We start from the raw sequence: 18,066 nt of genomic DNA on the forward strand, positions 1-18,066 counted from the left end.
CTATCTCCAAAACTAATGCAGATATTGAATTGAAACTTCACATGTGTCTTCGGGGTTATAAAACTAGTTGATAGCACCAAGTCCCATAACTCTGACCTTTATTTTGGCCAAATTATGCCCCCTTTTTGACTTAGAAAATTTTGGTTAAAGTTTTGCGTGCAAGTACATACAGCTATTACTAACAGGCATATAGATTTGAAACTTATTTTTTTCTTTTTCTAGATCAATTACCTACCTCACTGGGTCAAGTCCCATAACTCTGACATGTATTTTGGCCGAATTATGCCCCCTTTTGGACTTAAAAAGTCCTGTTAAAGTTTTACATGCAAGTAACTATCTCCAAAACTACTACAGATATTAAATTGAAACTTCACATGTGTCTTCGGGGTTATAAAACTAGTTGATAGCACCAAGTCCTATAACTCTGACATGTATTTTGGGCAAATTATGCCCCCTTTTGGACTTAGAAAATCCTGGTTAAAGTTTTGCGTGCAAGTACATACAGCTATTACCAAAAGGCATATAGCTTTGAAACTTATTTATTCTTTTTCTAGGTCAATTACCAACCTCACTGGGTCAAGTTCCATAACTCTTAACATGTATTTTGAGCAAATTATGCCCCCTTTTGGACTTAGAAAATTCTGGTTAAAGTTTTACATGCAAGTTACTATCCCCAAAACTAATGCAGATATTGAATTGAAACTTAACATGTTTCTTCGGGGTTATAAAACTTGTTGATAGCACCAAGTCCCGTAACTCTGATATGTATTTTGGTCAAATTATGTCCCCTTTCGAACTTAAAACTCTTTTGATAGTTAACGTTTTGGGTAATAATTTCCTGCTTCTGTGACAATATTTCGAATAGTCGAGCTTGGCTGTCTTACGGACACCTACTTTCACATTTCTCAAGCTACAGCCTCTAAATTTGAAGCATATGCATAGTTCTGTCTACCAAAATGAACTTTGACCTTGAAATTGATCTAGTGACCTGCTTTCACATTTCTCAAGCCACAGCTTTCAAATTTAGACCACATACACATTGTTTTGTACCGAAATGAAATTTGACCTTGATTTTGACCTTGAGCTAGTCTTGAAATTTGGAACATTCAAAAATGGCTCAGTGGCAGGTGCGAAGATCACTCTGTAATCTCTTGTTAGGTTAATAGGTTAAAGGTCAAGGTTAGATTAAACTAGAGTGGTAGAACATTTGTTTACAGAGAGCATATAATTTCTGTTCCTTGTGCAATTACTGAATGCATCAAGGGAGGCATTTCGTGTTCGACGAGCTCTTGTTTACGTAGCTTAACCCTTTCCCACATCGATACGTTTATCACCGTATTTATCGATTACCGAACAGAAACGTATTGACCTGAGTCTATCAGTTCCCCGATAGAAACGTATTATACCGATTAACGGCCATTTGAACAGAATCGTTTTATCCCGTGTCTCATAATCAATCGCTTTATTTTTGTTCTTTTCCTAAAGAAACAAATTCCGGATGTTTACTAACTCAAAATATGGGATTTCGTCATCATTATTAGCTCACCTGTCACAAAGTGACAAGGTGAGCTTTTGTGATCGCGCGGTGTCCGTCGTCCGTCCGTGCGTCCGTAAACTTTTGCTTGTGACCACTCTAGAGGTCACATTTTTCATGGGATCTTTATAAAAGTTGGTCAGAATGTTCATCGTGATGATATCTAGGCCAAGTTCGAAACTGGGTCACGTGCCTTCAAAAACTAGGTCAGTAGGTCTAAAAATAGAAAAACCTCGTGACCTCCCTAGAGGCCATATATTTCACAAGATCTTCATGAAAATTGGTCAGAATGTTCACCTTGATGATATCTAGATCAAGTTCGAAACTGGGTCACATGCCATCAAAAGCCAGGTCAGTAGGTCTAAAAATAGAAAAACCTTGTGACCTCTCTAGAGGCCATATATTTCACAAGATCTTCATGAAAATTAGTCAGAACGTTCACCTTGATGATATCTAGGTCAAGTTTGAAACTGGGTCACATGCCATCAAAAACTAGGTCAGTAGGTCAAATAATAGAAAAACCTTGTGACCTCTCTAAAGGCCACATTTTTCATGGGATCTCTATGAAAGTTGGTCTGAATGTTCATCTTGATGATATCTAGGTCAAGTTCGAAACTGGGTCACGTGCGGTCAAAAACTAGGTCAGTAGGTCTAAAAATAGAAAAACCTTGTGACCTCTCTAGAGGCCATATATTTCATGAGATCTTCATGAAAATTGGGTCAGAACGTTCACCTTGATGATATCTAGGTCAAATTCAAAACTGGGTCACGTGCCATCAAAAACTAGGTCAGTAGGTCAAATAATAGAAAAACCTTGTGACCTCTCTAGAGGCCATATTTTTCATGGGATCTGTATGAAAGTTGGTCTGAATGTTCGTCTTGATGATATCTAGGTCATTTTTGAAAGTGGGTCACGTGCCATCAAAAACTAGGTCAGTAGGTCAAATAACAGAAAACCTTGTGACCTCTCTAAAGGCCATATTTTTCATGGGATCTGTATGAAAGTTGGTCTGAATGTTCATCTTGATGATATCTAGGTCAAGTTCGAAACTGGGTCACATGCCGACAAAAACTAGGTCAGTAGGTTAAATAATAAAAAAACCTTGTGACCTCTCTAGAGGCCATATTTTTCATGATATCTGTATGAAAGTTGATCTGAATGTTCACCTTGAGATACCTAGGTCAAGTTTGAAACTGGGTCAACTGCGGTCAAAAACTAGGTCAGTAGGTCTAAAAATAGAAAATTCTTGTGACCTCTCTAGAGGCCATACTTTTGAATGGATCTTCATGAAAATTGGTCAGAATGTTCACCTTGATAATATCTAGGTAAAGTTTGAAACTGGGTCATGTGCCAACAAAAACTAGGTCAGTAGGTCAAATAATGAAAAACCTTGTGACCTCTCTAGAGGCCATATTTTTCATGGGATCTGTATGAAAGTTGGTCAGAATGTCCATCTTGATGATATCTAGGTCAAGTTTGAAACTGGGTCAACTGCGGTCAAAAACTAGGTCAGTAGGTCTAAAAATAGAAAAACCTTGTGACCTCTCTAGAGGCCATACTTGTGAATGGATCTACATAAAAATTGATCAGAATGTTCACCATGATGATATCTAAGTCAAGTTTGAAACTGGGTCACGTGCCTTAAAAAACTAGGTCAGTAGGTCAAGTAATAAAAAAACCTTGTGACCTCTCTAGAGGGCATACTTTTCATGGGATCTGTATGAATGTTGGTCTGAATATTCATCTTGATGATATTTAGGTCAAGTTTGAAACTGGGTCAACTGCGGTCAAAAACTAGGTCAGTAGGGCTAAAATTATTAAAATCTTTTGACCTTTCTAGTGGCCTTATTTTTCAATGGATCTTCATGAAAATTGATCTGAATGTTCACCTTGATGATATCTAGATCAGTTTCGAAACTGGGTCACGTGCGGTCAAAAACTAGGCCAGTAGGTATAAAAATAGAAAAACCTTGTGACCTCTCTAGAGGCCATATTTTTCATGAGATCTTCATGAAAATTAGTGAGAATGTTCATCTTGATGATATCTAGATAAAATTTAAAACAGGGTCACGTACCTTCGAAAACTAGGTCAATAGGTCAAATAATAGAAAAACCTTGTGACCACTTTAGAGACCATATTTTTCAATGGATCTTCTTGAAAATTGGTCAGAATTTTTATCTTGATAATATCTCGGTCAAGTTGAAACTGGGTCACATGAGCTCAAAAACTAGGTCACTATGTCAGATAATAGAAAAAACAATGTCATACTCAAAACTGGGTCATGTGGGAAGAGGTGAGCGATTCAGGACCATCTTGGTCCTCTTGTTTACGTACAAGATCATGTGGTTACTATTTAAATTTATCGAGTACTTTGCAAAGAAAGACACCGGGGTTTTTTCCTACATGTGCACGACGCTACGTCATGGAAAATTACTGAGAAAACTGCTTGCAACTGGCCGGTTCGTGGGCTTTCCTCGTTCTAAAAATAACAACCATTTAACATCAAAGTATTTTTAAATGTGTTAGGTCATGAAGGTCGCGCGTGATACATGCAGATTTCCCCTAAACAACAATTTGTGTATACGATGGCTTGGAATTTATGGCCTTACATAACGGGAAGTGTTAATCAAAACAGAAGGACCGCGGCTTTCAAATATTTTATGACACCCCAAGAGTTAATTGCAGCGGAAGTCACCCGTGATGTACCGACATTTGATCATCAAAATATTACGTACAGGGTTCATACGCGTCAGGGAAAAGTCAGGGAAAAATATTTTTTTTCAAGGTCAGGGAATTGTCAGGGAATTTTACAAAATGTCAGGGAAATTTTGAAATTTGGAAAATGTCAGGAAAATGTCAGGGAATTTTCTGATCTGGTTAGGCAACAATTTGTAAAGGTTAAGGCAGTTTCTTCAAATATTTCCTTTTTCATGAAAGCTATCACACTTACAACAATTATGCATAATTTTAAATTATATGCATATATCTATATTCTACATATTTTTCAAATTCCATATAGAAGAAACTGAAAGGGATTTGCACCCCTTACCTCCTGAGCAAATCTGGTGATGGCTGTATCTAATGATTCGATCCCCTTCTTTCCTGTATAGTGTCCATTACACATAGCCATTACTATATATACATACAAGGCTCCAATAACACAAACATATGGTCTTTATTTTACACAGTTTCAATATTTGAAGAAGGATGTTTTTGTGATACTGGTGCCTTGTGCATGTGGCTAGTGCTTGGTGCATGCAGTTCAGCTTTTTAACCTTTCAGGTGTGACTACTAACCATTGTATCATAGCTCGGTGTTTTTCTTAACATATTTGGTGCAGGTAATTCGTATACTCTTGAGTACAGGGTGCGGTAACTAAAAGTGTGCAGGTATTTAATACCCGCACACTAGTTACTGCACTGTTGGAAAGAAAAGTATGCCATCGTGTCTTGAACAGTAGACTTATTGATTTTCTGCTCTTCTAGCATTGGTTTATTTTACCTGGGCTTTACACATTTGTAAAGCAAGGATTTTAAGTACTCACTGAACTGCTGTATATGGCAATGTGGAACGCCTATAACTACCATATATGGATGGCTATGATACAAAACAGAAAGAACATTAAAACTCGAGGGTAAACGATTTATACTCGGGGCTATGCCCCCTTGTACAAATCGTTTACCCTCGAGTTTCAATGCTCTTTCTATTACCTAACAATGAGCAGGCAGACTAGATTTAATGACAATTCCATTTTAATGTAATTTAGTAAAGCTATGTTCAGAAAAACAGTTCGATTTGGCTAATATGTTCAGGTTTCCAAAAGTAATTGCTTTATTGTCTATTGGTCATAACATAAAAACATTTGTTTGTTTGAAACAGTGTATTTGATTACTTTTTAATGCATGATAATTCATGTCATTTTGCTTGCCAATGTGCTTTGTATAATCACCAGCTCCATATCCAGTTGATTTGGAATAAACAAACAAAATATTAAACAATGTAAATGTTTGTCAAAAAAGGAGGTAAGGGTTGGCTGTAGGGGTGGTGGAGGCCAACATTCTATTTTTTTCATTTAAAATTGAACCACTAAATGTGCACATTTTAAGATAACAAAAGTCATACTAGGTGACTTGGTTTGTATCGTACCGAACCAAAAAGTCAGGGAAAAATGCTTTCATGTCAGGGAAAAGTCAGGGAAATGTCAGGGAATTTTGTCTGAAAGAATGTGTATGAACCATGACGTAATATTATCTTAAAAATATTTTAATTTTTAGCACAAGAATATTGTAGTTGGTTACGAGTCTCGATCTCAGCGATCTTTTTGCACTTTCAGAAATTTTACGATCCGTTATTTTTGTAGTGTTATTCAGTTTTTTTGTGTTTTTTTTTATAAATACTTACCGATTCCGATTCGGAAGATAAGTCTATTAACTATAAATCAAACTTTCAAACATCAAAATGAAATTGTATATGAATTTCAATGTGAAAGTAATCCAAAACAGAATTTTATGCCTAAAAAAATATATTCCCGTACTTTAACACTTTATATCTTCGAAACTCAAAGAGAAACTACAATAAATTTTGTATCATCGGAAAGAGAATTTAAATTGCTATAAACTTTATATTGACAAAAATAATGTCAAACTTACAGAAAATATTAAAATAATGACATTTTTAACATAAGTGTGTGTAATCACAAAATAATGCCAACACCTCTGTTCAGATAAGACAGTCACCTTTATCAGCCATATACCGATTATTGATTATTGATTATCACTTATCAGTGTTATGTAAAAGAGGTTACTCTGGCTTCTGTTCTGTGTGGTAAAGGGTTAACGGGATTGTTTTTTGGGGGCACTTGGGTCAAGGTTACTCTTAGGTCAAAGCCAGTGTTACTAAAAATAGAAAATGTTTGAAAAACCTTGTTTTTGGTGAAGTCGCCCCAATGAGGTTCTGGGATGATCTATGTATGAAAAGAATTGGAACCACTGCCTTACCCTTGCATGATCATAAGAGGCGACTAATAGGGTCTTAACACTTGGTTTTGCAGTAACTCTGTGATTCCAGCAGGTATACATATTTTGATTCCATACCTCATGTTTTTATTTCGATGTCAATGAGATGTGAAACCAAAATTTGTAGTCCTGTTTGGCGCCATATAACCTTTACTGTGTTGGTGCACCGTAAAACCCAAATAAATAAATAAATTTTGGTGAATTCACAAGATGTTCTTTAAATGTTATGAAAAATTTGAGTTGTCTTCTTTCTTTAACCATATTATGAAAAAGGTATGTCATCCCTGAACCACTTTAAAAAGAAGATTACAGCAATTTTTTTTTTTCAGGATGCCCATAACTGCATCAGTGACTTTGATCCTGACACCAACACATCTCTTTTTGCAGTCTATGATGGACATGGAGGTATATTGTCTGCTGTGAGAGCTTTTATTTACTTTATTGTCAGAGTTTTCAACTGATAAGTTTGTCCAAAAATAGAGCTAATATTCTGTGGTTAGCGATACAGTTCCACTGTTTCTTTATATGTTTTATCTGAACCATAATATGCAATTGAACCACTGCATGAATCATCATCTGTTTTAAGCAAGAACTTGCATTAAGCAGCCAGTGAGGTAACTTCCCAAACTGATAACTTGTTGTAAATAAGTTTGTCTCATGCCCCTTATAGAAGAACAAGTGGTATGTTGTATGGCTAATTGTCCATCCAGTGGTCATTTGGTAGACCATGTGGTTTCAAATCAGTAAGTAGAAAATGCTTGGTCTCACAATGGATGATTGCTTGTGGTCAGTAAATGACCCCTTAAGTTTTGTGAGTCAGTAAGTCACAAGTCAAGATCTCTGACCTTGATGCTGAAAATGATTACCACTCGGTAACAAAATAAAGCTGGCATACAATTGTCAAACATTGCCCAGGATCAGCAGATGTCCCCAACTGCTTTTAGGGGTCAGAAGATGACAGCATACAAAATTATGCAACCCAGTTGCCTTTGACAGGCCATCATAGGAGCATATTTGTTTTACAGACCACTCTTGTATGTTCTTATTTCTACCAGACTTAAGCAGCCACCTTCCAAGGGCAGCCATATATTTTGCCACTCCATTGGCTGGCAATTTGATTTAGGTTTCAATGTCTCTAAGATAACACCAGTCAAATGAAGCATTGTCGTACACAGAATTCCTTCAGACCTGCTAATATTTGATAATAATTACCTCAGTTATAGCAGTATTGACAAAGAAATCTTGGTGAAGCTTAAAATATGATTACAGACCAGGTTCAAATAGAAAAAAAAATCTTTTAAAGTAAAAATGTACTGACTTCAAATACATTTCCCTGTGACAACAATAGGTGCAGAGGTTGCCCAGTATACTGCAGCACATCTTCCAGATTTCTTAAAGGCGCTACCAATTTACAAAGATGGAAAATTAGCTGAGGCCCTCCAGGAGGCCTTTCTCGGCTTTGATCAAGTCCTTACTCAAGAATCTGTCATTCAGGAACTAAAGACTTTAGCAGGGGTTGATGATGATGAAAACGAAGAAGTTGAAGGTATCAGAATCAATCTCTATTTTAATAACTAGAACACTTTATCATCAAGTTATGTGCCACATATATAAAGGCATACCTGTAATAAATTATGGGCATTACTTCCCAGATATTACGCAATAGAATAACAAAAAGCTGTTATAAATGTTGTTTCTTTAAATAGGTTGTAAAGGTATAATCCTAAGAGAAACAAGATTTACTTTACTTTGTGTTTTTAAACAAGTTGTTTGGTGTTTTCAGATGATGAAGGTATGGGTAGATCTGAACGTGACATATTAGTAGCTGAGGCCAACATGCCAATTGAAGAGCTTATGGCTAAATATTCAGCGAAGGAGCCGCCCCCAGCAGCTCGCCTTAAAAAACAGCCAAAAGAGCAATTTAAGTCTCCAATGATCAGAGCCAAGAAGACCTCTAAAACTGGTATGGAAAAAACTTTATTCTAAGGATTTGAAATATTTTGTGTGTGTCCAATTTCTGCAAATCAGGTTTATCTTCTACAGCTATTTTAACGTGGATGTTATATGTGCCGTAGTAATATGGCAGCTAATGTTGGCATCGGAACTACTAGCAATTAAATTGGAGCTATTTTTACATCAGAAAACATGAATTTCAACATACAACATCAATTTGCATAGTAATTATAGTCCCCTACTGGTGTTGTCACCAGAGGGGACTATAGGAATGCCCTCCTCCCCATGATGAGACAGTGTGTGCTTGTCCGTTGAAAGGTCAAGGTCACTGTTTAAGGTAAAGTAAAAATTTGTTTCTGCCCTATGACTTGTTAATTGCATTGAAGGATTTTTAGCTCCTATTCTACTCACCCTGGTGTCGGCATCACACCTTGGTTAAAGTTTTGCATGCAAGTACATGTAGCTATAATTTAAAGGCATATAGTTTTGAAACTTACTTTTTCTTCCTAGATCAATGCTCACAGGATTTCTAGATCGATCGATTTTGGCCAATGTAGCCCCCTTGACTTGTCTGTAAGTCTTTGCGTCAGTCAAACATTTTAAAGCTGTGTTGTTTTGCTAGGTCAATTACCAATTACTGAGTCATATCATACATGTATTTGGTCCAATTATGACCCCTTGTTTGAAAAATCTGGTAAAGTTTTGCAGCATGTTACCATCCCAAGATATTTTGAACTCGTGTCATCTGGTCTAAAAACTAGGTAGTCCTGGTTAAATGCATCAGCACTAAAACTATGCATTTGATATGCATAGAGGTTGATAGTATTGCATAATCTGTCTGACATTATTTGCAAAAGATGATAACTTTTGAAATCTTGACACTGAGTGAAAATGTCATGCAAGTTGCTCCACAAAACTAGCGTACTGGATTGAAATCAATAGAAAAACCTTGTATCGATAGAATATTTTTGGCAATCAATTTGAATATCGAGCATTGGTTTTTATGGATACTCTTGATTATAGCTAGCCTGAGTTCGACAAAGTGGTTCTCCGTCCGTCACAATAACATAGAGTCACTTTTGTCGAAATCAAATGAAAAACCTTGTTATGCATAATAAGCTGATTTTTCAAATGCGTCCTTTAATATGGTTCCAGAGTATGCCTTATGAAAAGGTTCGAAAATTGGCTCATTTTGGTGCAGCAAAATAGGTTCATTTAGGTTAGATCAAAGAAAATATTTTTGGATAGAGGCTTTTTATACAATGATCTTTGAATTTGGTTGTAGATATGTATGGCCTCAGAAATCTAGAGCTAAGTGAAGGATGGGTATCTGGGTCAGATTACTGTCGCTAGTCCAAATCAAAGAAAAACTTGTGGTATCGGAAAAGAGGCGGTAATTTTTCATTCGATCTTCATGTAAATTTTGCGTCAGAGTATTACCTTGATGAAAGTCTAGCGATTCAAATGGTCATCGTGGGTCAAAAACTAGGTCACTAGGTCATATCAGTAAAACACTTGTGTAGCGATAGAGCTGTATTTTTCAATTGATCTTCATGAATTTTGGTCAGAATGATTAAACCTTGATGAAATTTAGACCAAATTCGAAAATGGGTCATCTAGGATCAAAAACTAGTCACTAGGTCAAATCAAAGAAAAACCTTGTGTATGCAATGGAGGCTGTATTTTTCAACTGATCTTCATGAAATTTAGCCAGAATGATTACCTTGATAAAATCTAGGCCGAGTTCGAAAATGGATCATCTGGGTCAAAAACTAGGTCACTAGGTCAAATCGAAGAAAAACATTGTGTATGCAATAGAGGATGTATTTTTCAATTGATCTTCATGAAATTTGGTCAGAGTGATTGCCTTGATGAAATCTAGGTCGATTTTGAATATGGGTTATCTGAGGTCAAAAACTAGGTCACTAGGGCAAATTAAAGAAAAATCTTGTGTCTGCGATAGAGACTGTTTTTTTCAATTGATTTTTATGAAATTTGGTCAGGTTGATTGCCTGAATGAAATCTAGGTCGCATTTGAATATAGGTCATCTGAGGTGAAAAACTAGGTCACTTGGTCAAATCAAAGAAAAACTTCTGTATGTGATAGAGGCTGTATTTTTCAGTTGATCTTCATGAATTTTGGTCAGAATGATTGCCTTGATAAAATCTAGGTCGAGTTTGAACATGGGTCATCTAGGGTCAAAAACTAGGTCATATCTAAGAAAATGCTTGTTTTATCGCAAGAGACCAATTTTTTTGTCCAATCTTAATGAAAATTGGTCAGAATATTTGTTTCCATGAAATCACTAGGTCAAACATGTTTTACACTGTTATGGAGTGTTTCTTAGGTGAGCGACCTAGGGCCATCTTGGCCCTCTTGTTTCTTTCTCTAGATCAATGACCAACCTCACAGGATCAAGTCAAATAACTCTGATATGTATTTTGGCCAAATTATGCCCCCTTTTGGACTTAGAAAATCCTGGTTAAAGTTTTGCGTGCAAGTACATATAGCTATTTTTTAAAGGCATGTAGCTTTGAAACTTTTTTTTCTAGGTCAATTACCAACCTTACTGGGTCAGGCTCATAACTCATACATGTATTTTGGTCCAATTATGCCCCCTTTTGGTCTTAGAAAAATCCTGGTAAAGTTTTGCATGCATGTTACCATCTCCAAAACTAATGCAGATATTGATTTGAAACTTCACATGTGTCTTTAGAGTTTTAAAACTAGGTGATAGCATCCTGGTTAAAATTTTGCATGCATGTTGCTATCTCAAAAACTGATGCAAATATTGAATTGAAACATCAGATGTTGAAACTAGGACATAGCAACAAGTCTCGCCTCTGACATGTATTTTGCAAAAGTATGTCCACTTTTGAACTTGACAACTTGTGATTAATGTTTTGCATGCAAGTTGCTACCTCCAAAACTAATGCAGATACTGGATTGAAACTAATAGATATTTTAACCTTTAGAGTAATATTCCTGTAGCTGGGACAACAATTTGAATAGTCGAGCATTGGCTATCTTATGGATAGCTCTTGTTTTATTAGCTCACCTGTCATGTAGTCACAAGGTGAGCTTCGTCCGTCGTTCGTGCACAATTTTTTGTGAACATGATAGAGACCACATTTTGCAATCGATTTTAATCAAACTTGCACACAACTTGTATTGGCATAATATCTCGATTCCTTTCGAAAACTGGCCAGATCCCTTTATAGGTTCCAGAGTTATGGCCCCTAAAAGGTTCAAAATTTGCTATTTTGGCTTTTGCAGCCATATAGAGACTTCATTTATGGTTTGATTTGATACAAATTTGCAAAATATTTTTGATAATCTTCTTGTCCAAAACCACAGAGCCTAGGGCTTTGATATTTGGTATGTAGCATTATGTAGTGGTCCTCTACCAAGATTATTCTACCCCCCGAGAACAAAGCTGTAAGGGGGGGGTATACTGGTTTCAGGTTGTCTGTCTGTCTGAGCCCACGAATGAACATTTGTTGGGTACAGAGAACAATAGGTAACGGTAAATTCTATTCATTCCGTAGTGTTTATTGGGTACTTTCTGTCGCTTATTGAGTACTTTTTAGCTTGACTATTCGAAGAATAGTCTAGCTATTCTACTTACCCTGGCGTCGGCGTCGGCGTCACACCTTGGTTAAGTTTTTGCATGCAAGTACATACAGCTATCATTTAAAGGCATATAGCTTTGAAACTTATTTATTCTTTTTCTAGGTCAATTACCAACCTCACTGGGTCAAGTTCCATAACTCTAACATGTATTTTGAGCAAATTATGCCCCCCTTTGGACTTAGAAAATTCTGGTTAAAGTTTTACATGCAAGTTACTATCTCCAAAACTAATGCAGATATTGAATTGAAACTTCACATGTGTCTTCGGGGTTATAAAACTAGTTGATAGCACCAAGTCCCATAACTCTGACCTTCATTTTGGCCAAATTATGCCCCCTTTTGTACTTAGAAAATTTTGGTTAAAGTTTTGCGTGGAAGTACATACAGCTATTACTAAAAGGCATATAGATTTGCAACTTATTTTTTCTTTTTCTAGATCAATTACCTACCTCACTGGGTCAAGTCCCATAACTCTGACATGTATTTTGGCCAAATTATGCCCCCTTTTGGACTTAGAAAATTCTGGTTAAAGTTTTGCGTGGAAGTACATACAGCTATTACTAAAAGGCATATTGATTTGAAACTTATTTTTTCTTTTTCTAGATCAATTACCTACCTCATTGGGTCAAGTCCCATAACTCTGACATGTATTTTGAGCAAATTATGCCCCCTTTTGGACTTAGAAAATCCTGGTTAAAGTTTTGCGTGCAAGAACATACAGCTATTACTAAAAGACATATTGATTTGAAACTTATTTTTTCTTTTTCTAGATCATTTACCTTCCTCACTGGGTCAAGTCCCATAATCTGACATGTATTTTGAGCAAATTATGCCCCCTTTTGGACTTAGAAAATCCTGGTTAAAGTTTTACATGCAAGTTACTATCTCCAAAACTAATGCAGATATTAAATTGAAACTTCACATGTGTCTTCGGGGTTATAAAACTAGTTGATAGAATCAAGTCCCATAACTCTGACTTGTATTTTGGGCAAATTATGCCCCCTTTTGGACTTAGAAAATCCTGGTTAAAGTTTTGCGTGCAAGTACAAACAGCTATTACCAAAAGACATATAGCTTTGAAACTTATTTATTCTTTTTCTAGGTCAGTTACCAACCTCACTGGGTCAAGTTCCATAACTCTTAACATGTATTTTGAGCAAATAATGCCCCCTTTTGGACTTAGAAAATTCTGGTTAAAGTTTTACATGCAAGTTACTATCTCCAAAACTAATGCAGATATGGAATTGAAACTTAACATGTTTCTTCGGGGTTATTAAACTAGTTGATAGCATCAAGTCCCATAACTCTGATATGTATTTTGGTCAAATTATGTCCCGTTTCGAACTTAAAACTCTTTCGATATTTAACATTTTGGGTAATAATTTCCTGCTTCTGTGACAATATTTCGAATAGTCGAGCTTGGCTGTCTTAAGTACAGCTCTTGTTAACAAAAGAAATACCCAATAAAGGTCCATCTGTAGGAACGTCTGTCTGTAGACACAATCTTGTGCGCACCATTTCTCCTCATCCCCTTGACACAATTTAATGAAACTTCACACAGGTGATCAGTAACAACAGTAGTTGTGCATGGGGCATGTTAGGTTCTTTCAGAAAAAAAAATTGCAGACTAACGGGACTTTGTTTTTTGTTACTATACTATATACATAGACACAATCTTGTGCGCACCATCTCTCCTCATCCCCTTGACACAATTTAATGAAACTTCACACAAGTGATCAGTAACAACAGTAGTTGTGCATGGGTCATGTTAGTTTTTTTCAGAAAAAAATTTGCACAGTGACAAGACTTTGTTTTTTGTGACTATACTATATACATAGACACAATCTTGTGCGCACCATCTCTCCTCATCCCCTTGACACAGTTGAATGAAACTTCACACAAGTGATCAGTAACAACAGTAGTTGTGCATGGGGCATGTTAGGTTCTTTTAGAAAAATTTTTGCAGAGTTATTGGACTTTGTTTTTTGTGACTATACTATATACATAGACACAGTGCTGTGCACACCATCTCTCCTCATCCCCTTGACACAATTTAATGAAACTTCACACAAGTGATCAGTAACAACAGTAGTTGTGCATGGGGCATGTTAGGTTCTTTCAGCAACAAAAATTGCATAGTTATGGGACTTTGTTTCTTGTTAACATACTATGTACATACAGTCTGCATATGCAATCTTGTGCTCACCTGATCTTCCGAACCCTTGCACACAATTTAATGAAACTTCACACAAGTGATCAGTACCAACCCTAGTTGTGCATGGTGCATGTTACGTTCTTTTAGATAAATATTCTGCATAGTTATGGGACTTTGTTTTTTGTTACTATACTGTATACATACAGTCTATATACATACATTCCACATAATTATGCAATCTTGTGTGCGTCAAATTGTAATGTACTGTGTCAGTGCATGCGGGGGGTACATTCATCACCTTTAGTGATAGCTCTAGTTCAAATTATCCTCCTGGTGTCAAATATGGCCCCGCCCTGGGGAGCACATGGTTTAATAGACTTGTACAGGGGAAAACCGTTAAAAAAATTCCTGTCTTAAACCATATGGGCCAGAGCTTAGATATTTAATATGTGTTATGCTCTAGTAGTTCTCTACTAAGATTGTTCAAATCATGACCCTGGGGTCAGTATAGGTCACGTCTGGGTGGTCCCTTGTTTTACATAGACTTACATGTTTTTGAAGCAGTAGCAAAGAAATTTGGACCACAAGCATAATGTTTGATACAGATTTCAAAATTCATTTTGAATTGTCTTAAGTATGTCATACTGACCTAATTTCTTGTTTTTGAAGATACAGCATAGAGATTTGGACCAGTTAATAATTTTTGATGCTGATTTCAATACTCATTTTAAATATTCTTAAACTGAACTACTGACCTACTTTTTATGCCCCCAAAGGGAGGCATATAGTTTTCAACTGCCCGTCCGTTCGTTAGTTTGTTCGTTCGTTCGTCACAACGTTAACTTTTTGCATGAAGGCACTTTACTTCCGAACCACTGCACCCAGGACCAAACTTCCATGCTGATAGTAATTATTGAGTACACGACCCCTACTGACTTTGGGGTCATCGGTGAAAGGTCAAGGTCACCAGGTCAAAGGTCAAGGCGCTGCGGGGGCATTTGTTACCATTAGTGACAGCTCTTGTTGTGTTTGTACAGCAAAGAAATTCGGACCACCAGTTAAATTTCTAAACAGATTTTGGTAGTTGTCTTGAATAATCTTTACCATGACCTACTCAACTAGTTTTTGTTAATGAAGCTTAAGCAAAGAAATTTGTTTAAGCAAGCAACTAAACTCAAGTAATATAGGGCCATCATGGCCCTCTTGTTTGTGTTATCCCTGGTATTGGTGAGCCTTACATGGCTTTTATTTCATATAATAGAAATTTTTTTATCTATGTCATGCCATATTTCTAGTCTGATGAAGTTCACCAATGTTATATGTCATTTGTTTTAAATTGCCATGTTATGTACACTTGTGCCAAATAAAACTTCTACACTCGAAACCCTTTATAACGCTATTTCGATATACCTCGGTATTCGGTATAACGTGGTATGCTTATGGCTCCCAAATATATATAAAAAAAAAAAGCCCCAAGTCCGTGGATGTTATTTAATTTGATCATAACCAGCGTTAAAACTGCATGTACCTGTGTACATTAACACCTTTGTCATGACAACTGTGACAAAAAATCAATAACCGTCTGCTATCTTACTTGTTTGGGTATTAAACGCCATTGTTAAATTTTGAATACATGCAGACATGTGACAATTAGGCAATCAAGACCGTGTCAAAATTAGATTGTTTGCATTGATAACAAGCGTGTAAGATTGGTCTTGTCAACTATCAAACCGCTTAAGTTTGCATCAAATAAGCGGACGACATGAAAATTTGAGTGAATAAAAAAATCAAACAACATGCTCAGTTTTGTAATAAAATGCAGCCGTTTTTCGTAATCATCCCATTCTTACTTTTTGTTATCGTAGATCTAGTTTATTTTACCATTTCTTTCTTATTTTATCCGTTTTGTAAAACTCTGCGTGTTTTTAGCTCACCTGTCACATAGTGACAAGGTGAGCTTTTGTGATCACCCTTCGTCCGTCGTCCGTCGTGTGTCTGTCCGTGCGTCCGTCAACAATTTCTTGTCTGCACGATAGTGGTTTCATTTATGATTTTATTTTAACCAAACTTGCACACAACTTGTATCACCATAAGATCTCGGTTCCTTTCTTGAACTGGCCAGATTCCATTATGGGTTCCAGAGTTATCGCCCCTGAAAGGGCCAGAATTAGCTATTTTGACCTTGTCTGCACAATAGCAGCTTCATTTATGATTTTATTTTAACCAAACTTGCACACAACTTGTATCACTATAAGATCTTGGTTCCTTTCTTGAACTGGCTAGATTCCTTTATGGGTTCCAGAGTTATGGCCCCTGAAAGGGCCAGAATTAGCTATTTTGACCTTGTCTGCACAAAAGCAGCTTCATTTATGATTTGAATTTAATCAAACTTGCACAAAACTTGTGTTGCCATAAGATCTCAGTTCCTTTGTTGAACCGGCCAGATCCCATAATGGGTTCCAGAGTTATCGCCCCTGAAAGGGCCAAAATCAGCTATTTTGACCTTGTCTGCACAATAGCAACTTCATTTATGATTTGATTTTAACCAAACTTGCACACAACTTGTATCACCACAAGATCTTGGTTCCTTTCTTGAACTGGCCAGATTCCATCATGGGTTCCAGAGTTACGGCCCCTTAAAGGTCCAAAATTGGCTATTTTGGCTTTTGCAGCCATATAGAGACTTCCTTTATGGTTTTATTTGATACAAACTTCCAAAATATCTTCAACAACAGTAAATCTTGGATTTCATGACAAATCAGATCCAATCGTAGGTTCCAGTGTTATTTTATATCTGAGAACCTCCCCTGATTGTAGTCAAAATGGATTTATATCAGTAAGTACTTACAGGACTTATTTGAAATTTCATTATTGTCATTAGTTGGACTGAGCCAATCAGGGTAGATAACTATGGACTGATTTTATGTCAAATTACCTCCCTTTATTTCAAATTAAAATGGGAATATCTCCGTAACTAATGAAGATACTGATCTGAAATTTCATTTATGTCAACAGATTTATTTGGCAGATCCTTCTTTTGTTCACTTACAATAATTTTCTTTTTAATTAATTCCCTTTTACGTTACTATAAATAGCTTATTTTTAGTAACTTTTTTATTATTGGCCGTAGGGAAAAACCGAGACCACTTTTCTGTGGTACAACATGGATGGTACCTCCAATTTTTAGGTGTATTTTGACATATCTATACCTTGTAAAAAAATTTTTTTTTCTTTTTGGTTAAATTTCTTTCCTTTGTTGTTCCTGTCCTTTGGACTTAGATATTTTTTCTGAGGACCTTCTTGTCCTCAAGTGCAATGATAACAGGTGAGCGATATAGGGCCATCATGGCCCTCTTGTTTCTCGTTCGTTCATATTTTTTGTTATTTTCCACGTGTTTAAAAACCCCGCGCTATTGTAATTTTCACGACCGCGCACTTCTCACACAGCGTTATAGGTTACATTCTACCAGTTCAATTCCTTATTTATTTCATATTAACAACAAAACATTCAGACCTCATTTTCAGCACCTTAGAGCATTTCAGTGATATGAAAACCATATAATGGTCATTTAGTATAACATGTCTTCTTATCAAAAATAGAAAAATATTGACATGTTATGTTGTATATAAGAAAAATGATCTGTTCTGAGAAACATCACCCTCTAAAAATGCCCAAATGAAAACAGCGGTTTAGCAATTACGCGTAGGTGGACATTTTTCAGAATAAAACTTATTCCAGGAAATTCACAGTGAAAATGGTCTAGATCTTTTCTC

General features: G+C 36.3%; 1 protein-coding gene across 2 annotated transcripts in view; it reads left to right on the forward strand.

The window, feature by feature from the left end:
• LOC123524470 (protein phosphatase 1G-like) overlaps positions 1-18,066 on the forward strand; it is a 194,055-nt gene that overhangs the window by 21,893 nt on the left and 154,096 nt on the right. For both annotated transcript variants that reach the window (XM_045302684.2, XM_053538840.1), the window contains exons 2-4: positions 6,881-6,956; positions 7,900-8,097; positions 8,335-8,514. In XM_045302684.2, coding sequence (XP_045158619.2) covers positions 6,881-6,956; positions 7,900-8,097; positions 8,335-8,514 — 454 coding nt within the window. The remainder of the gene's footprint in view (positions 1-6,880; positions 6,957-7,899; positions 8,098-8,334; positions 8,515-18,066) is intronic.

This window comes from Mercenaria mercenaria, chromosome 3, assembly GCF_021730395.1.
Source record: "Mercenaria mercenaria strain notata chromosome 3, MADL_Memer_1, whole genome shotgun sequence".
Taxonomy (NCBI): Eukaryota; Metazoa; Mollusca; class Bivalvia; order Venerida; family Veneridae; genus Mercenaria; species Mercenaria mercenaria.